Source organism: Nilaparvata lugens, chromosome 5, assembly GCF_014356525.2.
Source record: "Nilaparvata lugens isolate BPH chromosome 5, ASM1435652v1, whole genome shotgun sequence".
Lineage (NCBI taxonomy): Eukaryota > Metazoa > Arthropoda > Insecta > Hemiptera > Delphacidae > Nilaparvata > Nilaparvata lugens.
The window spans coordinates 12544727-12570568 of NC_052508.1; the positions used below are offsets into that span (position 1 = coordinate 12544727).

General features: G+C 34.6%; 1 protein-coding gene across 1 annotated transcript in view; it reads left to right on the plus strand.

Moving 5' to 3' along the window:
- Positions 1 to 25842, plus strand: part of LOC111055403 — a 273287-nt gene that overhangs the window by 69410 nt on the left and 178035 nt on the right. The window contains exons 3-4 of the mRNA XM_039429382.1: positions 7872 to 8799; positions 25363 to 25463. Of these exons, the coding sequence (XP_039285316.1) occupies positions 7872 to 8799; positions 25363 to 25463 (1029 nt within the window). The remainder of the gene's footprint in view (positions 1 to 7871; positions 8800 to 25362; positions 25464 to 25842) is intronic.

Genomic DNA, 25842 nt, shown 5'->3' on the forward strand with positions numbered 1-25842 from the left:
TCATTCCAAAGGCCTTTTCAATGCAAGAGGGATGACATCAATAAAATGTTCTATGATACTTTTATCCAAAATGGCGGCTGATTGAACTTTACCAATTATTTATTCCAAAACTAAAACATCAATCAGCCGCCATTTTGGATACACGTATCATAGAAAAGTTTTATCGATGCCATCTATCTTGTTTCAAAAAGGCCTTTGAAATGATGTACCACACAATGGATGCTTACATTCAAAATATTCGAGTTACAACCCCTAAGTCATCCCCTTATGAGGGGTCAAAAAGTAGAGTATTTGAAAATAACTTATCCTGAGAGTCAGAGTATTATTTCCACAACAGTCTCCAACTTATTGAAGGGTTCCCATACATATGACTCACTCTGTATTAAATTTATGCCATTATCAAGAGTGATTCAATGATAATCTTACTCGGATTTCTAATTTCTATTTATATTCAAGAGTAGCTCTAAAGAAAAATTGACAAGCTAATAACTATCATTAATGAAACATTTATGAAATCAGTTTTTTGGACTCATGGGACCTTGAAACGTATAAAAATTTACAAATTGGGGTTCCTTAATTTTTTTCGGAAAGCAATACTTTCCTTACCTATGGTAATAGGGCAAGGAGAGTAAAAAATCTGGTGTGGCGCACTCACACTACTTTCCTTGCCGTTATGAAAATTGATCAACTGACGCTAGTGTTCACGCGCATCTAAATTAGTCTACTATTCGAAGTTCTAAGCCAGCTGGTGACAGGACAATAACGCTGCAGACACATGAAGTCTGCTATCTGTTCATAGTGAATGATTTAATAGAATCAACACTTGCCAACAGTTTGCAAATTGAATAATCTTATTTTCTCGAAGTTCGAGCTTATTTCCAATTTTAGGTGAAAATGTTACTGAACACTAATTCTAGAGATTTTCATGCCCAATTTTTACCACTTGGAATTTTTTGTTCAAATTGTATCTGAAACCTGATAATTGGGAATCTAAAATCAAACTTTGCATAGATGGGGCGGAGCTCCTGAAATTTTTACAGATAGAGGACTTGTGGCAGTTGATAGAGCTTATCAATGACTTTTTTACGTATGAATTTGATCAAAATCGTTGGAGCCGTTTTCGAGAAAATCGCAAAAAACCCAGTTTTTGACAACATTTTCGCCATTTTTGCCGCCATCTTGAATTGAATTTGATCGAAATTGTTCGTGTCGGATCCTTATAGGGGAAGGACCTTAAGTTCCAAATTGCAAGTCATTCCGTTAAGAGATGAGATATCGTGTACACAGACGCACATACACTCATACACACACACACACACATACAGACCAATACCCAAAAACCACTTTTTCGGACTCAGGGGACCTTGAAACGTATAGAAATATAGAAATTGGGGTAGGGGAAAGTGGGGCAAAACCGACCAGCTAGTGTTTGAAGTTCAATTAATGAAAATCTGTTGGCAGATTTATCAAAATATGATGTCAATCTCATTCTTCACATATTTCATGATAACTATACATACTCAAATACATTTCTCTAATTATAGTAAAAACGGTAATAATTTTATAACTTTCTTGTGCAAAATGACGGTTTTGCCCCATGGGTGGGGTAAAACCGTCTTATGAGTGGGGTAAAACCGACATTAATGGAAATAACATAGAAACACTTGAAATAACCACACAAATCACAAAATTTTATTTAACAAAAGTTGTCATGACATAGGAAAATGAAAACAACATGAGATTACTTGAAATATTCACTTGAATAAAAGGTGTCAAGACACACGAAAATAAAACAAAAAGGAGACTAAAATGTGATTTTTTTGAAATATTTACACAAATCACAAATGAAGGTGTCTTCTTTCTCCTCAGTTTTCGAGCAAGGCCTCGGCCTACGATATTGCAACGTCGCAGTGTTGGCTTAGAATCTAATACATGATTGGTGAAAAATATTTAAAAAATCTGGTGTGGCGCACTCACACAACTTTCCTTGCCGTTATGAAAATTGATCACCTGACGCTAGTGTTCCCGCGCATCTCAAGTCTACTACTTTCAAAGATCTGAGCCAGCTGGTGACAGGACAATAACGCTCGAAACACACGCATGAGGTCTGCTATCTCTTCATAGTGAATGATTTAATAGAATCAACAGTTGCCAACAGTTTGAAATAATCACTTTTTCTCGAATTCCGAGCTTATTTTCAATTTCAGGTAAAAATGTTACTGAACATTAATTGTGGAGATTTTCATGCTCAATCTTTTCCACTCAAAATTTTTCGTTCAAATTGTATCTGAAGCCTGATAATTTGAGAATCTAAAATCAAACTTTGCATAGATGGGGCGGAGTTCCTGAAATTTTTACAGATATGGGACTTGTGGCAGTTGATATAGCTTATCAATGAATATTTTAGGTATGAATTTGATCAAAATCGTTTGAGCCATTTTCGAGAAAATCGCGAAAAACCCTGTTTTTGACAACATTTTCGCCATTTTAGCCGCCATCTTGAATCGCATTCGATCGAAATTGTTCGTGTCGGATCCTTATAGTGTAAGGACCTTAAGTTCAAAATCTCAAGTCAATCCGTTAATTGGGAGATGAGATATCGTGTACACAGACGCACATACACTCATACACACACACACACACACACACACACACACACACACACACACTCATACAGACCAAAACCCAAAAATCATGTTTTTGGACTCAGGAGACCTTGAAACGTATAGAAAACATGAAATTAGGGTACCTTAAATTTTTTTGGAAAGCAATACTTTTCTTACCTATGGTAATAGGGCAAGGAAAGTGAAAAATACCAGCTGATCTTTTTCACCAATCATGTATTAGATTCTAGGCCTACGCTGCGACGTTGCTATATCATAGGCCGGGGGCCTTGTATTAGAGGTGCACTAAGAGGTGCACCTCTTGTATTAGTGGTGCAGCTCGAGCACTAGATCCAACCCTCTTTCCGTATAGAATATGAATGGAGGTCATTGCAAAAAATACTACTCAAGAATCGGCGTTTGCTGAACATTAATTGAAACTAATCATAATTAATTATATTGATATGATTCTAATATGAGAATATTAAGCTTCAGTAATGGAAGTAATAAATTGAATGTGAAAGACGAATTTTATATCTATAAAACTACAAAATCAATTAGGAATTATTTAATAATTATAATTCAATTTGACTTGAATAATTTGGTTCTTTATAAAATCAAAAGTAAATAATTATGATTTAAATTGAATAACTTCAACCAAAAAATAATTAATAAGAAATAAATAAATCATATGAACTTATATTATCTATATTTAATTTGAAATGGTCAAAGTAGGTCGAAACTAGTTGTTAAGATGTTTCAATGACAAGTTTAATGTTGTTTTTATTAATTTGATTAAAGTAGCCCATATAGGTGATGAGATTTCATGTGGTAGTGTGTTTATTATGAGATTATGAATGATTATTAATTTTAGGCTTCTCTATTCATTCATTCCAATACCTATCAAATGCAACATGATAAATCTCATGTTCAAGTTCATAATAATCAAAGGAATAATATTTATGAATTATTGTCAATTCTTCAATCCACACATTAATCGTCTAAACAGCACAAAAATTCCAAATAGAATAAACAGAGAATCAAATTGAGAGATAGTAGCCTATTGAGAGCTGCAGGAGATTGATTTGCAAATCACAGGATAGGTCCATCCATTCCCTGCATTCTAGAATAAATTATAATTAGGCTCATAACAGAATCCATGAAGAATTGTATTGAAAGGTGGATTTTAAAGCAGCTTATAACAGTTTTATTTGAAATTTATCTTTTCACGATATAGTTTTCAATAGTTCAGCCTACTGATAAAATATGCACATTTGAAAACAATGAATAAACAGACAACACTAAACCAGTTTCAATAATTAAGTGGTTATATAATATTACACTGAAGGGGAACTAATCAATTTGCAAGGGGTAAAACCGACTGCAGTCGGTTATGCCCCTCACTAAAATGCCGGTTTTGCCCCACAGCACATGCCAAAATAAAAATGGCCACAAACGATTACAGAACAACTCAAGGTTGATTGTATTTATATGGATTGATTTGAAAAGATACACTGAATTGAAGATCAAACTTATTGGAATTGTATCCAATAGCGCCTAGGACAGGTAAATAATCATATGTGACTGAAAAATCGAACAAATTTTCAGAAAAAACTTTAAGAATTTGTAGAGCTCTTATGATTCAGTTTACAGCTGTGAATACAAGCTACATCTGACTCATATTGTGTAGGCTTACTTAGTGAATTTTTTCCCGCATGGTGAGAGCACCAGTCAGTCAATCGGTGAGGGGTCGGTTTGACCCAACCATTCGGTTTTGTCCCACTTTCCCCTACCTTAATTTTTTTTCGGAAAGCAATACTTTCCTTACCTATGGTAATAGGGCAAGGGAAGTAAAAAAACTAATTTCCTCATTTTACAATCAAATAATAATGTTGAATAATGTTATCCAGTGGTTACAAGAAATATGATAGTGTTTGAATAAGGCTCCCGTACACAAGACATGGATGTTACGAAAAAGGGAGAACTATGTGATATGCCATTTTTCCAGTGTTTGTGAGCCTTCTTTAATTACTTCATATTTGTGAAACTGAGTTCAGAAATGGCTTTTAATTATATGGCTACAATAAATGTTCTGACTGGGACTACTTTTCATTATTGGAATAGTGCGATGAAAGAGAGGTTATTGGATAGAGTAAACAACACAGTGGTCGGAAAAGAAAAAACAGGCTATTGCCTAAAACTTCTTCAATTTCCTAATTTTGTCTTGAATCGTCCAAATACTATGTAAGTTATGTCCATTTCAATTTATACACCAATTATAGTCAACTTATCCTCTCCTACATATTCATAATCCTACAATGTAAACAAGTTAGATGATTGGTAATAAAAATAAGCTTTTCCTCATGTAACCTATCGAATAACTGCAAAAAAATCAAATCGCCTGGTATACTCTTCAATCATAGGAATTGATTTTCCTGCTTCTCCATCTCTCATTATTTGTTTAGTTAGGAGCTCTCTATTCTTTCCTCCCCCAAGCTAGACTTCCCAGTTAAATACGGATCTGTCTACCTCCATCTATGATGATTGCTCTCAGATTATTAAGAAAAGATTTGTTGATTCTACGTAGCTAGTTCAATAATCGAGTGCTCTTTTCATTATTAAAGAATCCAATATTGATTATCGCCTACAGTTGTTAATCTTATTATTTGCGTTGAAAAACTTATCCACTTATTTGTAGTGATTTTTTCTCTGAGTGATGGAAAAGGATTTGTTGATTCGACTTAGCTCGTTTATTAACTGAATGCTCCTTTAATTATTCAAAAATTCAATATGGACTTTTGCTCGTTCAATGATCTAACTGTTGGTTCTATCATTTGCGTTTATTAACTGAATGCTCCTTTAATTATTCAAAAATTCAATATAGAATTTTGCTTGCTCAATGATCTAACAGTTGATTCTATCATTTGCGTTTATTAACTGAATGCTCCTTCAATTATTCAAAAATTCAATTTACACTTTTACTTGTTCAATGATCTAACAGTTGATTCTATTATTTGCGTTTATTAACTGAATGCTTCTTCAATTATTCAAAAATTCAATATAGACGTTTGCTTGTTTAATGATCTAACTGTTGGTTCCATTATTTATATTCCAAAAAAAATCTTCTTAGCTTAAATCACGTCTTGCGGAACTATTCTACTTGAGTTTATCAAACAATGATTCCAATTCAACCATGAAAATTGTTTTACTGCCGAGGATGATGTCCACATGAGCTCTAGGCTTGTTCGTGGATAGTGAAATTCATGATGATAAGAGATTTATGAACCTTCATGTGAGTTCCGAATCACCTAGAAGCGATTTTTGAACTCATAAATGGTATTAATTGGAGTTCAGCTCTCAAAGTGGTCACCCTTACAACGGGAGTAGCAGGCGCATGCATCTTAACTTATCTCATCAATGATTCATCAGCGCGACTACGAAGCCAATCAATTCCAAATATTTTAATTGCTGCAGAACAGTCTATCATGATGATTTCAAATCTACTGAGTGTTTCAGATGTAGTGTCGAACCTTTTAGGGTATTGTTCCTAGATGATAGGAGACTACAAATGTCGTATTTTAAGTGTCCAAACCTTAGCGGTTATCCTTATAGCTGCTGCCGTTTTGTTTATCCACTTGAGAATTTTCATCTCAAGAACAAATTGATCTGAAATTTGGCATAAAGATTCATGCTATAAAGACCCAACTTAAAAAAATAAAATAAAAAATGTTCACTTTTTGTGTAGTTGAGAAGTTGATATTGTGGTAATTATTCATATTGAATGAAAAAGACTAAGAAATTGACAATAGTATCAATAAATCTGTGGTTTTTTGACAATTTCTTAGTCTTTCTCATTCAATAAAAAATGTTCGATGCAAAATTTCAAAATGGCGGCCATTTTAAAGTTTTGATTGCAAATTTCATGAAAACCGTTCACTTAATAGAAAATTTACAAAAGACAAAAAGTAAGCAAATTTTATCAAGATTTCAAGGATACCTTATTTATTGAGATTGGTCGGAGAGTAACAGAGAAATTAATTATTTTTCGTACATGATGCACGATCATGAACAAACAAGATCATTTGAAAAACATTGTAAAATCAGCTGGATGGCCATATGGTGCCATACCGAGATCAAAACTTCATCTTAAATACAATTGGAATCAAAAATGATGTTTAAATGTTCAAATGATGTTGAAAATAGATGCTTGAATTGTGAAAAGTGGTCATGCATACAATACGAAATAAAGGGAAGAATTTGCCTAAACACGTACGAGATATTAAAAATCCACGAACTCACGTCATCACGTCTAAACTACTGAACTGATTAACTTAAAATTTGGCATATAGATTCTTAATTCACCAATGATGGTTATAGGCTTATTTTAAATTCTTCAAAATTTCAGTAGGTCAAGTCCTAAGTTTGTCAAGTTCCTAATTTGGATCCTTATGGGTTACCTGCTAGTATTTGATAAAACCACATGAGAATGAAAAAACAGTCATCTATGAAAAAACCTGATTGTCAATATGTATCCAGTTGAAAATTCGACTGAGTCACTGTCGATGTTGTAGAACCGTCTCATAATGAAATTGAAACACACATATATTTAGTTTTATGGTACAGGACCATGCATTGGTTTCGTGACCACACACGACACATTTTCAAGCTGACTAAAGTTTAAAGGTAAACATAGAATATTCTGAATTGGTACATGTTAGCCAACATAGCTTGAGTAAATAGGTTACTGAACGTTTTGATAAGAAGAAAATTTTTTTCCAATAAGTATTTCCAATTACTTTTTCTTTATATCAAAATGTTGAGTAAGCTATTTACTCAATTTATGTTTGGCTAACATGTACCAGTTCAGAATATTAAATGTTCACCTTCTAACATAAAACAGCTCATATAAATGTGATCTGTGTGGTCACGAAACCATAGTCCTGTACCAAATAAAACTGTGCAGAATTTGACAATATAATTATGTGTGTTCTGATTTCATTATCCAAAAATTTATTTCAAATACAAGGCTCACTTCCTTGAGAGACAAAAGACCAATAAGGAGAGCATACAATCATTTTTCTTGATGATTATAGAGATGATTTGGATGATAATATTATTGAAATTCATTGGAAATATCAAATTTTTAGAATCTATCATTTTTTATCTTCTCAGCTTTTCATGTTTGTTTGAATTGTTCCACGATTGCTCATGTTTTCATCCTTCGTAGTCTCACTTTTTCAACCCTTTCTCTCTCTCTCTCTTTTACAGACTGCACCCTGCGACTCTGGCCAGAGGAGGGAAGCTTCAGCTGGGTCCACCTCCCCCGCCTCCCCACCAACTGCAACATCTTCTTCCCTCGCGCTCTCTCTTCCTCTCCCGACCTCGGACCTGGATTACTGGTCACCCTGGACCGTCTCAACGTCCCTTGTTCCACTGGAAGCTTAATATTCAAAGAAACCCCGGTTACATCAACCCGGAAACAACAACAGTTCTGCGGTAAACTGGAGGAAATCCCAGTTCCAGGACGACAGATTTACTACCAGTTCGGTTTAAACCCGGTTTTGAGGGTAGAAGGAAGGCCGATTTTCGTGGTGGGATACAAGTTTGTGGATTACTGTTATAACGTGAGTTTAACTGGTAGAAACGGGTCGTTTGAGATTGGGGAGGATATGTTGAGAAGGACTACAGGGTTACACTGTAACTACAGGATATCGTTACCGTATGGGTATCGTGCGAATATAGGGTTGTTGGTTGGGGGTGGGGGTGGAAATTCCCTCCCAGAGTTGACGGGAAGTTTAAGACCGGAAACTGTGAGACCGGACGCCGAAGATCCGGTCTGTGAGGGACTCCTAGTGCGTCTCTGGGACGGTCCAACATCTTGGTATCATTGCGCCACCCCGGCTGATCCTCCGCGTCAACTGACGGTGCTCTCGCGGGAGAACCGCGTCACTGTCCGCGTGACCGCGACGCGAGTAGCGCGACTCCATCTGTGGTATGACACAGTGGCTGTGGCCGAACTGGTGCAACAGTGTGACTTCGGTTGGGTCGCGGCCGGCAGGTTGTGTCTCACTGTGGTGGAGGACAGGAGGCTCGGCTGGGAGGAGGCCGAGGACGAGTGTCAGCGGAGGGGAGGGCATCTGGCGTCCATTCGCAGCGAGCATACGCAGCGGTTGGTCGACAATCTGCTCACGCATAGGTGAGTCATTATTGCTTTAATTTATTAATAAAGTTTGTTCATTCATTGATTACTTAAATTATATTTAATATCCTTTGATGTTATTAATTTTGTTATTATTGTACGAATTATATTAATACTATATTCAATTATTATAGATATTCCTATTTCATTTTTCTAACTAAACACAAATAGTTTAGATCTCTCAGGTCATTTTCAAGTTTCAAAATCAAAATGCTCGAATCTAGTTGTGTCTGTGAAAGTATGTAATTTCTGTAGGAAAGTATATTATGTCTGTAGGAGAGTATGTGAAGGTACTGATAGTTTCTATTTGAACAATATTCAAGAATCTCTATTGAAATACTTCATCAGTTTTTCCAAGGATGACTAATTATTATCCTTTTTATGTCCTTCAGCGAGTTTTCCAGGGATGAGACCTAGTGCAATCGAATTTTTATATCATAAACTTACTATGTTCCAAATTTCGTGAAAATCGTTAGAGCCGTTTTCGAGATCCGCTGGACATGAATATATAATCAAAATAGATAAATAACCAAATTTATAAATATATACAGAAATTGCTAGCTCAATATAATAGGATTGAGTTGATTTTAAAAGCGATAGGAGGCAGCTTCTCATTACACAGTATTTGATTGTAATCTCAAGGTGCATACAGACTCATGTGTAAGACCGGTGAAGAGTGAAATGAACGTGTGTTCGTGGTGCGTAAGTCTGTACGCACATGATACAACATGTATCAATTTATATGCATCAAGATAGTCTTATCTTGAAAAGCGTTATCTTATCTTAGTCTTTGGAAAGCGTTTCAAATCAAAGCCTTGGATTTAGTGATCGCGCTGATGAGCTATCGATAAGATAACTTAAGATAGCTTAAGATAACTTAAGATAACTCTTCATGCTCTGGCCAGTCCCGTTGTAATGATGATCTCACTAATTTAAGAGCTGAATTCTTTTACACGCCATTTATAAGTTTGAAAATCACTTCCTGGTGGTTTGTAACCCACCTGCTTGCAGGTTCGCTCATCTCTCATCATCATCTGTCTTATCACCCACGCACAAGCCTGAAGCTTATGTGAGTATCATCCTCAGACAAATAAATCTTTCAAAAATACTTTTATATTATCCCTCATGTTCCATTCCATTCTTTGTAGTAACAATCAGGAAAACTGGCAGATTCATTTTGTTGCTCTCTGTTCAGTTTTCTGCAGTTTATTTGTTCCTCAAGTTCAGCTTTATTGACCTACAGCTGGAAACAAGACAATATAAGGAACGCAAACGTTTGTCCTCTTATCTCAGATATTCTATTAAAGATCCTGTTATAGTTCCTTTCAACATATAGACCTACAGCTAAAAGCATGAACATACAAGGAACAAAAAAAATTTCTCTTCTTATCTCAGTTATTCTTCTAAAGATCTTGTTATAGTTCTGTATCCTTTCAACATAGTTCCTCTATAGACTCACAGCAAAAGTCATGAAAATATAAGGAACAAAAACGTTTTTCTTCTCATCTCAGTTTATTCTCCGAAAGATCTACATTGTTATGGTTCCTCCTACATTGTTCTACAGATCTACAGATTGAGGAGGAAATATCAAAGCAAGAATACTTCATCCCCTTGTTGCCTCCCCACACATCTTGTTATTTTGTTGCTGGTATCATCATCCACTGACAAACGAAAAGAGAACAGTATCGGATCGGATCATTGGCCGCATTTGGAAGGAAGTCACGCAATATCTTACAAGGCGGATGGCTGCTTGATAAATTTGGCTTATTGTCATGGTCGGGTCCACCCGTTGCAAAACGTTACAAGACGAAATGTTGCAAGGCAGAATGCTGCTTGATAATAAACTTGGCTTATTGATATAACTCATTTTTATAATTCTGTTATTCTTGTTACAAATGACAATGATTGGTAGATGAGATAACAATGCCTTATACAGGGTGTTTATGAATCCCCTACCAATACTCTAGGACATTGTTCCTGGGTAAAAAACATATCTAAATATCATATTTGAATTGTCCGGAAGTCTTCAGTTGGCTGCTGTGTGAGTAGCCTTTGCTTTTTTCACTTATTATATTTTTTCTAAATGATGGTTTTGAATACGAAATTGAAACTTTGCACGTTCATTCATACAAGTAGACAAAGCTAGGAAAAAATTATGATGTTTTTTGAAATTTATAGAACAGAATGGCAGCCTTTTAAAATGTTGTTTCTTAAATAACTCGGAAACCGTTGGTTTTACAAAATCTCTACAAGAATAACTTGTTTTAGTAAATTTAATTGCCTATCGATTGGTACAAGATTTCCCAAGATTGGACCAATATTAACGGATATATGGTAGCTTATAAAAACTTGTAGTACCCTTTATCATTAAAATCTTTAAATTTTAAAGCATTCATTGTTATTTTCAAAGCTTTATTGTAAGCAGCGTAATATCTAAGAATATCAAATCATATAAATTTTTCATGTGTTATTTTTATATGAAGTCTCTCCGAAAATTAATTCAAGAAAAGGTCAATTTTATAGAAATGAAATTGTTATTTCTTATTTCTAATTGAAGTAATGATAGAGACAAAAAAGTAGGTCTGGCTATGTTTCCTTCAATTGTTCGATTTTCAGTTTAAACATATCATATGAACATGAAATTTTGAAATTATACACATCAAAAACCAACTTGAATAACGGAATTGTACTCAATAAGCACTAAAAAACTACTTATAATACTGATTTTATCGACATCATATAAAGCATATCTTTGGCTTTCCTGTAATCGATTAAATTCATTTTTAGAGTACTTTCAGTACTTGTTTGTTTTGGATTATGAACTCCTCCTTCTTCTCAGGGTGCCTATTCGGTTAGGATGTTGGCGACCATCAGTGCAATTGTGAACTGGAGTGTGCAATTCGAACAAATGTAAAAGGTGCACATAACCTAGCTACATTTGGACTGTTGCATGAATCAGAATTTGAACTGTTTGGGCTTGAGTCTGTGATATTTTTCTTAAAGTTGTGTAATACTTGGTGATATTCGAATGAATAAATGAACAAAGCGTTACATGATAAAACGCTGATTGATAATTCAGATTATTGTGATGATCGATTCCATTCCAAACAGAGTGAAACTTTTCAAGATAGAACAGAACGCTGCTTCATAATTGGGCTCATTGTGGTGATCGAGAAAGTGGGAGAGGGAATGGAAAAGGGAAGAGGAGAGAGCGAGAGAGAGAAATAGAGTGTGAGGGAAAGGAAAGAGCAAAGAAAGAGAAAGGGAGTAAGGAAGGGGAAAGTAAGGGAAAAGAAAGTGAGGAAATTGTGAGGAAAGAGTTGACAGGAGGAAACATGGAGAAGAAAAGGGAACAAAGAAAAAGAATGATAGAAGAAAAGGGAGAAAGGATGGGAAGAAAGAAAGGGAACAAATAAAGAGAATTATAGAAGAAAAGGGAGAAAGGATGGGAAGACAGAAAGGGAAAATGAAAGGGAGTGAGAAAGAGAAGGGCCCTTGTGTCAACTGTTAGTAGACGGCAACATGACTTCTTCCCGATATTTCGGACACGCATGACGGGAATTCTTATTAGTTGTCGCAACGTGACCCGTTTTTTCCACAAATGAGATTTGCGAAGAGCCTCCGAAGAGTTCAGTTCCGGTTTCCAGATGGCTGGAAACTTGAGTGGAACGCAATCCATCGATTATTGAGACGACTTCTCACGCACAATTGGCCACAACTTCCAAGTGAGCTGTTTTCTTTCGACTCGTAAACTCGATCGAGAAAAGTCGGATATCTCAGCAGCTCTCTGATATTCAATTTATATTCCAACACGTATTTTATTGGATTGGAATGAAGAGCTCCTCATATCCGACGATTCATTGACCGAGCGAAGTGAGGTCTACAATTCAAGTCGACAGTTTGGCATTTCTCTTATTGTTTAAATGTGTAAATGATTGAATGTTAAAATGTTTTATATGTTGCGCATTTACGGCGAAACGCGGTAATAGATTTTCATGAAATTTGACAGGTACGTTCCTTTTTTAATATTGCGCGTTGACGTATATACAAGGTTTTTGGAAAATTTTGCATTTCAAGGATAATATAAAAGGAAAAAGGAGCCTTCTTCATAATTATATTATTAGGGTAAAAATCAGACTATAGAATTATTCATCATAAATCAGCTGACAAATGATTACACAGATGTGTGGAGAAGCCAGTCTATTGCTGTATTTCCATAAGGTCTATAGTTTCAATCAGGTACTTGTGGATGAGAGAACTGCGTGAGGTCTACTGTTCACAGAACTACTAGTCTATCTGCAATAATCTATATTAATATCGCATTTCATAAAACTTTTAAGTGAAAAAACATTCTTTTGTTATGTGGCGTGTTTGAAAAAGTTGGAAAGAATGTAATTTTTCCTCACTTCAAATTTCTAAGAAATACGATAGTAATAATAATAATAATAATAATAATAATAATAATAATAATAATAATATCAATAGTAATAATAATAATGAAACAATATGGATAACCAACAACGTATAAACTATACTATAATAAAGGAATGAAATGGCTTATACGAGTATAGGAAATTCACGGATGACGTAACATCACGTCTGAACCACTGGACTGATAAACTTGAAATTTACTCATCATCTGACTTAACCATAAGCAGGGAAGCCGAAGAAGCTTTGAAATATCGCTAGTCTGAAGAAATAAAACTATTCATGCCCCTATTTTATCAAATATCATACATCCTATAGTTAGGTCCACGTTATAATGACATTATTTGATCAGCAATGGTATTGCTTTCCTTGTCTATCATTCAACAACACGATAGCGATATCTCTTTCTCTCTTTGCTCTGTTGCAAAATCTTCTTCTAACAATGTAGAATTAATACTATTAACTTCTACTATAACTTATCAACAATTAATACTATGTTAATTAATACTAATTAACAAGATATTTATCTTAATTATGTAAATCATCATGAATTTATTGCTTAATAAATATTATTCAAACGAGAATGAACAGTTAATATGACATCAATAACCTGTATCGGCATTGACAAGACATGAGGTTCATTGAGGTTATCGGCATTGAGGTTCGGCAACGTTGTTCTCCTATCTTTCTCCACTGCCATTTTAACGTGGACCGCACTATAGTACATTCATAGAGGATTCTCGTTCAAATAGAGCTCATTATAAGATCTAATTTAGGCCTATATCTTTGAGTTTTTTGTGATAGCTCGAGTTTGTTATTAGAATTAACCTTTTCTTCATCTAGTCTGAAAGTTGATAGACTTATATTAACGCAACTTTCAACACTCCTTTTCAAACTGATGTTGAAATCAAGCTGTCAAATAATTCGGCATTCCAGTTCAATTGATTTCAAACACGTAATTTTTTCAAAAACGTATCAGTGAAAATTTAAAAATCAGAAATGAATTCATCATACCCTCACACAAACAGTTCAAATGAAGTTCTTGGATGATTGGGCATTTATGTTCAATTAACATACGGGTGTCATTCATTTTATATGCGATATCTCAATGTGGGAGTATTTCAACTATAGTTATTTGTCTTCATTATCTGAAATTATCAAAACATTTCAAATAATATTAAAATATTGTCATCTCAAAGCCGAAACCTGACCTCTCGAAACTTTTCTTTCTCCTTCAAAACCTGATCGAACCAGGACCATTCAGTTTATACACTAGACATTTTGAAATCTCGCAGGTCTGAAGAACTCCCCATCAGACCTCAATCTATCGAATCAGAATAGTGATACTACAAACTATTTATATTGAATTATTATTGAAGAGTATCAATAAATAATTATTGCTCTATGGCTCTGGAAGTTGGGAATTAACAAAACGAGACACTCAAAGAATAAATGCTGTGGAAATGGATTTCTTGTTGTGTGCCGGAGTTGTTGTGTTTCAAGGATGGATCGAGTGAGGAATACGGAGATAAGGACCAGATTCTCAATTATCTCAATGGGGAAACTGACACAACAGTAGAGCAGATTGCAAAGAAGCGCCTTGTATTGTTGGACATTCACAGAGGATGAGAGATGAGAGGTGGTCCAAGAGGATAATGAATTGGGATTCACCTGGAAAAAGAAGGGGAGGTAGACCGCCCGAACTGTGGAACAAACAGGTGTATACTTAGGAAGAAAAATAAAAATCTCAGTACCCTTTTTACTTTCCTTGCCATATTACCATAGGTAAGGAAAGTATTGCTTTCCGAAAAAAATTAAGGTACCCCAATTTCTACATTTCTATACGTTTCAAGGTCCCCTGAATCCAAAAAAGTGGTTTTGGGTATTGGTCTGTATGTGTGTGTGTGTGTGTGTGTGTGTGTGAGTGTGTGTGTATGAGTGTATGTGTCTCTGTGTACACGATATCTCATCTCCCAATTAACGGAATGACTTGAAATTTGGAACTTAAGGTCCTTACAATATAAGGATCCGACACAAAGAATTTTGATCACATGCAACTCAAGATGGCCGCTAAAATGACGAAAATGTTGTCAAAAACAGGGTTTTTCGCGATTTTCTCTAAAATGGCTCCAACGATTTTGATCAAATTTATACCTGAAATAGTCATTGATAAGCTATATCAACTTCCACGAGTCTCATATCTGTAAAAATTTCAGGAGCTCCGTCCCATCTATGCAAAGTTTGATTTTAGATTCTCAATTATCAGGCTCCAGATACGATTTGAACAGAAATATTTCAAGTGCAAAAGATTGAGCATAAAAATCTTTACAATTAATGTTCAGTAACATTTTCACCTAAAATTGAAAATAAGCTTTAAATTCGAGAAAATATGATTATTCAATTGCAAATTATTGTTGATTCTATTAAATCATTCACTATGAAGAGATATCAGACCTCATGTGTGTCTCCAGCGTTATTGTCCTGTCACCAGCTGGCTCAGATCTTTGAATAGTAGACTGGAGATGCGCGTGAACACTAGCGTCAGGTGATCAATTTTTATAACGGCAAGGAAAGTTGTGTGAGTGCGCCACACCAGATTTTTGAATCATTCAATCACAAATAAAATAATTCAAAAAGGGTACTGAGATTTTTATTTTTCTTTCTATTTCTATAAAAAGTAGCCCTATACAGAAAAGAGATAAAGGCGTATACTTGTATGATAAATAGAAATCTGGTCCAGGGTGACAGGAATGATCGGAATGAATGGCAGATGGGATACGAGAAACGGCTAGAGCTGTAAAATAAACTAGCTTATAAAAATCAGGAAAATATCCTTCAATATTGTAAGCAGCTATCGATAACGACTAAACGATCAGTGGCTTAATAGAGACCAATCGAAGAAATAATAATGTATTGAACAAAATCATAATAAAATTATTGTTTGGATTATCTCTGTCTAACATCTTGGGATGTAGATAACGCTTGATTGAAAAAAGAGAAGGAAACTGCTGTCTAAATAGTGAGATTCACGTTTTTCAGCTCTACAATTCCTTATAAATAACACCATTGCTTTCCATCCGACAATTATTGCTGACAGTTGAGGATTAATCTAGAGTTCAAAGAAGATAGAAAGAGTGAGAGTGAGAGTGTGAGGAAGAAAGAGATAATGAGACGAGCGAGTATCGAAATCTATCGAATTTCAAGAGAAAAAGGAAACCTCTCTGCTCTACTGGCCGACTCTTATTCCGTGTTATTTAGCCTTTAGAAAATTTCCAGGGCATTGTATTCACGGTCGGTTTACTTCCCCCTTCAATCCCTCACGGGATTTCCCTCTCTCTCCCTCACACCACTCTCCCCATCATCCCTTCTCACTCACTCCTACACCTTCTACCCGAGGGATAACCTGGATTCATTGGTCTTATCTTTTCCCACGTCTCACAATTCTCATTTCTCCTCCTCATCCACGTTCTTTCATTGAGATTTTCTCGTCTACGGATAATTTCAAAGAAGAAACAGACTGAAAGGAATCTTGTAGGCCGTGGTATCACTGCTATAAGGATTTTCTGGCCGTGTTGAATTCTCTCACGTCCCGTCTTGATCAACAGATTTAAAAACATTACCTCCATCGGAGTTCCAACACTGTTATTTCAAATCTGTTTTCCGTTCAGTTCTTGAGAACTTATCAAGATGAAGCAGGGCTATCAGCTGGATGGTCATTAGAATGTTGTCACTAATTGATTTATTTAACATTCTTGATGAACTTTTGTTTTACAATATGAATTATATTGAGAATTTTTTTTTGTTTTTATTTAGGAAGCTAAACAAGATGAGTAATTCAAATTCAAATTCAAATTCAAATGATCTTTATTCACAAAAAAGTAATACAGCAGCAGAAACATTATATAAATAGTGAATATTGCCCACAAAGACAACAAGTCTGGGTGTGGGCAATGAGCACCGTGAACTGCATTATAACAGCCTGACAGTTGAAGATTTACAATAGAAGAAACCAACAAAAACAATAGAATAAGTAAAGTATAGTAGATAAATAAAAAAGCATCTATAGAGGATGTGGAGAGCACTTATGTTGTGGAACCCAAATTTCTGTATTTCTATACATATATATATATATATATATATATATATATATATATATATGGTACTGAAAAAAAAATAGTACGAACTGAATTATTTTAAGAGACATACAGATTCCTGCAAATAATTATAAGTTATTATGTGTTATTGTGAATTAATGTGAGTTATTACAGAGTTATCAAGAAGCTATCTATCATGCACAGTCATTATCATGCATGTATTATTGAGACATTGATTCATTGATTATTCTAATTGATAAATTTATATGTTGAAAATACAAATGTCAACGGGAATAATATGAAAATTGGCAGATTCATGAGAATTTTAGTTTATTTTATAAATATTGTTGTAAGGCTATTCATGATTTTCCTCGCAATAGAGCAAATACGTCTATATAATTCTAAGAGAGAGAGTATTGAAATATTCAATGAATTTCAATAATCCTATTGAATAGATGAGAATAATGGATGATGCACCAGAGATATCGAATTCATTAGAGAATCCTTTAATTTTTTATTCATTCATAGTCAATCCTCATTATTCCTTTCTTCCTTATCAATCTTTCCTTATAATTTACTCACGCTTCTCATGATTTCTTTTTTTTCGAATTGAATCGATCTTAGTTCGAATCATAGTAAGAAGCAGGTGACAACTTTATTCGGAAGAGCATGACTCGGAAGAGCTATCATTCTGTTATGATGGTTTGAATTATTTCCAGCAATTATAAAAATCGTTATTGCCAAGTATGATCAATCTTCCACTTCAAGTATGATTCATTTGCTACAGTTATTACCAATTGATAGTTATTTTCTCACAATTTCATCAGCCACATTTTTCTTATTTTGAATTCAAGTCTCAACAAACTCTGTTTTCATTGATTGTCATTCAGTTGATAAATGAGTGGAACAAAATAGGGCTGAAACCTAACGCTTCCTCGATTTGAAGTTTACTATTGTCAATAAATATTATCTGATTGTTAATAACTCAAAGTCAAGTTTCAAGAATAAATGGAGATTGAAAACTTATCGAAGTTTGTGGAACTAGTAACTGCAGAATAATCCAGAGCTGGCTACACTTTGTTAGTGAACCAATCAGGATGCGACGGACCGAGTCAAAATACTCCATCCAGTAACTACCGCCATCTTGTGGCGGAATTGAGAATTGAGTAGGCGTGGTCTCGTCAACCAATCAGAAACGAGAGTGGGCAGAGTCGAAGCCCATACCTAGTGACAAAATAAGGCGTTCTTACATATCTGGGCAAATTGTTAACTCATGAGGAGAGTAGGCAATGAAGAAAATAAAAAAGAAGAAAAAGAAAAAGAAGAAGAAGAAAAAGAAGAAGAAGAAGAAGAAGAACAAGAAGAAGAAGATTCAAGGAGTAAAACATGAATGGGAGCAGGAGTAAAATAAGGACGAATAAGAAGAGAATGGAGAGTATAAGGTCGTGGGAATGTAATGAGGATGAAGGAAGAAAATTAGCTGGAGAAGAAGGTGGAGAAAGATTGGTAAAAAGAGGTGGAGAAGGAGGTAGAGAAGAATTCGGGGACGGTAGAGGAGAAGAAGAGAAAGGAAAAAATAACCAAAAGGATGCGAGATCGTGAAGTAGGAGTTGAAAGAGAGAGGTATACGAGAAAAGTTGAAAATATTGAGGAGGGAGAGTGGTGGAGTAAAACAGGTTGAAGAAGGATGAAAAGTAAGAAAACAAGCAGAAGGAGAACGAAAAAGAGGAGGAAATTTTTTTACATGAGTATAATTTGTGGATTCAAGTGAAATTTTCAATATTTTTTTGTTATTGTGAAGGAAGATTCTTGTTTCGATTTTAAATTTGGAATTAATTAATCTGATAAATTCAAAATTATTGTAGTACACACATTTTTGGACTCAAAATAGTGTGTGAATCAAGTTATTATTTTCACATAACCTCTAGACTGTGTATTACAAATTAAGATTTAAAGCAGTTTTGAGCGAATGCCTGTTGTTTCCACATGCATTGTATCTATTATCTATGAATAAAAAAAATGGAATGGAATGGGTGGAGTAGGAGGTTGGAAGAAGGAGGAGGAGGAGAATCACGTATGGGAGGTGGTTGAGTTGGAGGAGGAGGGAAACAGTACGATGAAAAGTAGCATGGAAAGGGAAAGAACATGAAAAAGGTGAAGTAGTAAATGAAGGAGTTGAGGGAGAAGGAGGTGGAAAAGAGCGAGGAGGAGAAGGAGAAGCAGTAGAGAAAGAAAAATAAGTAAAAAGATTAGAAGGGGGAGGAGACAGGAGAAGAAAAGCAAACAAACACGAAATACGATTAGGGGTGTAGCGAATCCAAAACATTCCGAATTTCTGGCGTCTGAGAAAACTGGAAAGTCATTAAACGCACTCTTCTCTCCTCTGAGAAGATAATCTTATCAATTCAATAAGATCGCTGGAATCCAGGAAGGAGTGTTCAAACCACCAGAATAATTTAGCAGTCCAGGAAGACTGGAGAATCATTTATACTCTCGGCTTAGAATCGTTGTGTCATTAATTGCTAAATAGTCACTCTCCAACTGACAGGGTAGGCTTGTTCAGCTCATCTCGGATCCGAAACAATGTCCTACTTAGGTCTGTTGTGAATGACTTGATGCTTCTTGTGAAGATAAAATTAGTTATTCTAGGGAATTCAATTCAGAAACAACTTCAATCTATGGATAAAACACATCATTTCATGTGATAAAATAATGTGTTCTATTCATATATTGTAGGAGGTGTTTCGAAATTGTATTCTCTAAAATAACTTGTTAATGGAATTCATCGAATACAAACTAATCAATGAAAATGAAAGTTTTGTAATGACGGCAGTCAAAGCCCATGGTATTTTAGTAATACTCGTCGAAAGTAATGCAATCATAATGAGAAAAATAGAATTCCTGTATTACAGCAGCGACATGACAGTGTTATTGGATGGATTTATGTTGAGTTGTCGGTCCTGGCTGGAATATGGCAGTCTTAAGGCTCATTGACGGTTCAAAATCACATGGATTTTTGGACGTACGATTTTTTGCTGTCCTTATGAATCCTATTAGATTGAACAGATGATGTCAAACAGATGCTGTTTCGACTGAGTCAACTTGAAAATGTAACCGGTGTAGTCACGAAACCATGGTCGTGTACCGAATAATACTGTATAGATTTGACAACATATTTGTGTTTTTATTCAGATGCTGTTTGACAGTTTCCGTTAAATTTGATAGAATTCATAAGGACAGCAAAAAATCGATGTTAGTGTAACTGGTTCTACATCATATCACAGACCAAGTAAACAGGTAAAGAAAATAGGCTAGATCTGTGATTATATATTCAGGCGAGATTGAACTTCAATTAGAGACTCCCCTCTAATAGAAGCTATACGATTATAGAATACAGTGACAACCAATGAAAATTTAGTGGGAGAGAATCTAACAAATAACAAGCTAGCCAATGGGAGTTGAGTGGAAAAGGATTCAATCAATCACAAGCTAACCAATGAGATGTGGCCATTCCATCGTCATGATAACAGCCAATGGGAGTGGAGAAAGTGGCAATTCAAACAGAAGTTAGCCAATAGTAGAAAAGCAGCTCTGTAGTTTCATCAACCAGTGAGATTTGCGTAAAAAAAAATTTAACCAATTACATTGTATCCAATCGAACTGTAATAGTTTTGTCTCAACGACGACATCCAATCTGACATTAGTAAGAATTTTGTAATGTATTCTTTGAATATTACCCTACGGAAAAGTTATTGCAATATAATAATGTGAAAGTACTCATGTAGAGAGGTGATGTAGGATGAGGACTCATTGAATCTGCATACATAACTATGTATTATGCATATAATATTATGCAATAAGTATTATTATGTATGACATTTGTGCTCGAATATAGTATCTTTTTTGAGAATTATCACATTGGAGTGATTCCATTTGAACGAATGTGGGAATACTTGTGAAAATATTATACAAATTCATTGGGACTGGATGATTAATTATTAATGATCATTAGTTTTCAATTATTGATAATCACCAATTTTACTGAAGTTTGTCCAAATATGGTAACAGTGACAGAAATACATTTCATGAGAATATTGTAAAAGTTTTTTTCGTTATACGAATGTGAGAATACCACTTGTGAAAGGATAATTCATATTCATCAAATGTTCCTGAATTTAATCTCCTGACATGTAGTCGAATATAGTATCAAAAACATGACTAAACACAGTATGGTATCAAACATTGAGAATTGCATACTTTTATCTGTGACAAATGCACAAATAATGTGTTTCATTACAAGTAATTTCATCAAACGAATGTGACAATACCACTTGTAGAAGGGTAAATTCATTAAATGTTTCTGAATATATAATCTTCCTTCATGTGACCGAATATAGTTTCAAAAATATGACTGAATACGGTATTGTATCATACATCGAAGATTGCATACTTTTATCCCTGACAATACATGATCAAATCAAATCATTCATTTGCCATACAATGAATACATATTCAAAACAAATATAAAATATACATAATATTCTATAATCAAAAGTATAGAATAATAAAATAAAAAGTAAGCAATAATAATATCAAAGTCATAATTAGATACTTTTCATGTGTGAATTGGCATCATCAGCAAAAGGAATTAAGCCTTGCCCGCTGGTGAAAGTTGCAATCAGTTAGTTATCTATATATATAAAAGCGAAATGGCACTCACTCACTCACTCACTCGCAGAACTAAAAATCTACCGGACCAAAAACGTTCAAATTTGGTGAGTATGTTCAGTTGGCCCTTTAGAGGCGCACTAAGAAATCTTTTGGCAATAATTTAACTCTAAGGGTTGTTTTTAAGGGTTTAAAGTTCGTCTTTTAGCATGTATATTCTTCTTCTCCCAATCTCTTAATTATAATTGAAATTTCCATATCATATGTTACTATAGAACTATAATCTAGATAGAGTACCTCTTCAAAACAGTTGTTAACTGGCAACTAAATTAATAATTTTGTCAGGTTGGCATTAAGTTGAGTTGACTTTGTTAGGTTGGCACCAAGTTGAAGATTTAAATGCATTTTTCGCGGAAAAATTGATTGGGCACTGCTACTTCAATCCTGAGAATATTATATTACTAGCCGTCAGGCTCGCTTCGCTCGCCATATCCGTTTAGTCTGGACCTCCGACTGGATCGTCCTAACATATGATAAAAATGCTCAAATGAAAAATGCAGGCGAGCGAAGCGAGCCTGCTGATCTCATCCTTGGACGATCCAGTCGGGGGTCCAGGGGGCGGAGCCCCCTGGCTAGACGGATACGGCGAGCGAAGCGAGCCTGACGGCTAGTGCTTGAATAAATTTGTTACATCGGTTGTTTCCAATGATGCACATAATATGTTTCATTAGAATAATTTTGGAGTGATTTTATCAAACGAATCTGAGAAAACTAATGGTGAAGTATAATTCACATTCATTAAATGTTCCAGCATGTGCATGAATATACAGTATCAAAAATATGACTAAAATAAAGTATTATATCATACATTGAGAATCGCATAGTTTATCTGAGACAATGCATAATGCAGGATTCACGGGGTTGGACAGTGTCCAAACCTTAAGAATATTTGATACCAAGTTCGTCATGTAGCCTTGCATGCGGAATAGAGAACCAAGTTTATTCTTTCCGGTGAGTTTGCTCCGAAAGATGAGAATAAACCTCATAAATAAACTGAACAAAGGAAAACTGAGAGAAAGAGAGAGAGAGTGAACGGGACAGGAGCCTGACCATAATGGAACTACGGTTACAAACCCACAGAGAAAAACCATTTTATTCCAAGGATACATATTCAATACGGATATTTTGTCGCTTATCCCCTCTCTCTCACTGTCTCCTCATTCTGCTCATCTCTCTCTCTTTTCCACACAATTTTCTATTTTGTTTTGGCGAACAAAGGAATGATATGCAATGATATACAATGCATCCATCTGGATTTGTTATTCAAAGGAGTTGTTAAAGCTGGGATCATGTGATTCGAGATGCTTGCCAAGCTTTGAGAGAATTTTCCCTAAACATTTCTGTCTTCAAAAAGGAGTTTTGAAGGGAATGTTTGTACGTGATCAAGTCTTTCTCAATTTAAAACTATTTATGACTAGATTTGGGAGATGAAAGGAAGGCACTGCTGAGGGAAGGGGATAAAGATAAATCATTCTGGACGTTGTTCATGCTGGTTTCTGAATAAGTTCCTGTTGTGATCGTATCTTGAAAGCCTTGATCATTGTGATGCAACTATATTTTGTTTCACAGTATATAGTCTGGAACTAGTAGATAATTGTCAAAATACTGTACATCATTGTCATCATTATTCGATACAACTTTATTCGTAAAAATATAAATCTGAGTTTTTTTATTATTATTTCGTCACGACATGTTTCGGCTACTAATGCCATTTTCAAGTCAGCCCTAAATAAAAAAAAACTTATTCATGTATATTTTTCTTGTTTGAATTTATTATATTGATGTTCATTAATGTAATTTATTCAATTATTCAATCATTCAGAATTTTATACAACTCACAGAAAAGTACCACAGGCTAAATTACGCCCAAAACATTTCCAATTGTAATTTATACAACAGTCCAAATTAATGTAGCTAGAGGTTATGTGTCACTCCAAAAATCTTCACTTAAACACTCAATTTACAATCCATACACACAAAAATCATTTTTCGATTGGAAAAATAGTTCTAAATTGGATTAAATTAATAACAAATGATTGGAAAATTCCAATCTTTGGAAGAACTATATAATTTTCAAAGGAATGATATTATAAAAATATGAAATTAAATTTTCATTATTATAAAAATAATGTAATTGATATTATAGAATCATTATTTGTTATATTCGCAAGTAGAATATGTCTGTGTGCTTGATTATAGTCACGAACAACAAAACGACATGATTAATCATAGAAAAATTCCAATTGAATATCTTTATAATATATAGTATTTATACACATTCATACACAATGTGGACCAGACTGTGATTTGGAGAGATTGACTCAGTGGGTGTTATTGAAGCCACGAAAACATTTATTATACTATCAAAACCACTAACTTATTGAATTAAATCTTCACTTTTAAAGCAGTATAAGGAAGGTACTAGTTTATGTTGTTACACCATCATCCATCTCTAGTCAACTAAGAGCCTAAACATTAGCGGCAGAATGTATCGTGATATGGGTGAGACTCCACACTATTGGCCATTAGCTGTTGACCAATGGAGATTAAGCTCAACTGTTATTGGACGAGACTGGACAAGCATAAGTATCCCAAATCGGTCATGATAACCGTGAATAACAACCGTAAAACTTGAATGTTGTTCAACGGTTCTTATGTTGATAATAACCTTTAAAACAATAATGTTAAACAGATCTCAATATCACATAAGGTATAGTTGTGCGTGTCTAGTCTTGGCGAATGACAGTAGAGCTAACCTTCATTGGTCAACAGTTGATGACCAATCTAAGGGCTTGACTCTCATGCTATGTGAATTGATAACTGCATTCTCCTACTCAATGCTCAAGCTTCCAGTTCAATTTATGCATGAAAACCATCCACCAAACTATTTACTCGATGTGGGATCTTGGAGCTCATCAATTTATTTACTCATCCATTCATTTGAAAATATACATATTGTATTTGTTGATACTGACAATTGATAATAGTGTCACAACTGGAACAAGCGATAGTTCAAATTATGTAAATATATTGACAATATCGAGTCGTTTCATTGAGAATGGATATCAGACACAACAAAATCTTAGATTAAAACATACCGTTTCTTTCATATTCACTTATACATTTTCATATAAATCACAATAATTCTTACGTTTCAATGATTATTTCTATGAATGATTCCAATTTTAACCATTAAACGCTAGGCTTTGGCCATAATTACAAATGATTATTGGATTGATTCCCACCATGCTTGGTGAATGTCATTTGCTATGGTATCTATTCGATTAATAATTTGTTTTTTAATTTCCAGTCCTGGTTACGGAGACGAGAACGCTTACTGGGTCGGGGCGACTGACAAAGAAAATGAAGGAGATTTCCGGTGGTCGGACGGTCTACCGTTCACTTACTCAAGTGAGTAAAAATATAATACAATGAGATTATTTTATAACAGTGATTATAATGTACAGTTACTAGAGATTACCCTTCCAGTCGTGACCCTACTTTTTTCCGACGTTAGTCGTGACCCTGGGTCCCAGGGACCCGCTTCTTTCATATTGAATATCTCAATATATTTAAAGATATAATGTTATTCCATGATTCTAATATGTCCAATGGTTATTGATGAACGCAACGAACACTAATGTAAAGCAGAAATCAATCTTTATTATAGTTTTAAAAATAAATTTATAAAACCTTGCATTTTTAGGGTAGTGGAAAGAAACGTTTTGTTATAATTTTATATAAAGTGAACAAAAAATGATAGTGATGATACTACTATAAATCCTAAAAC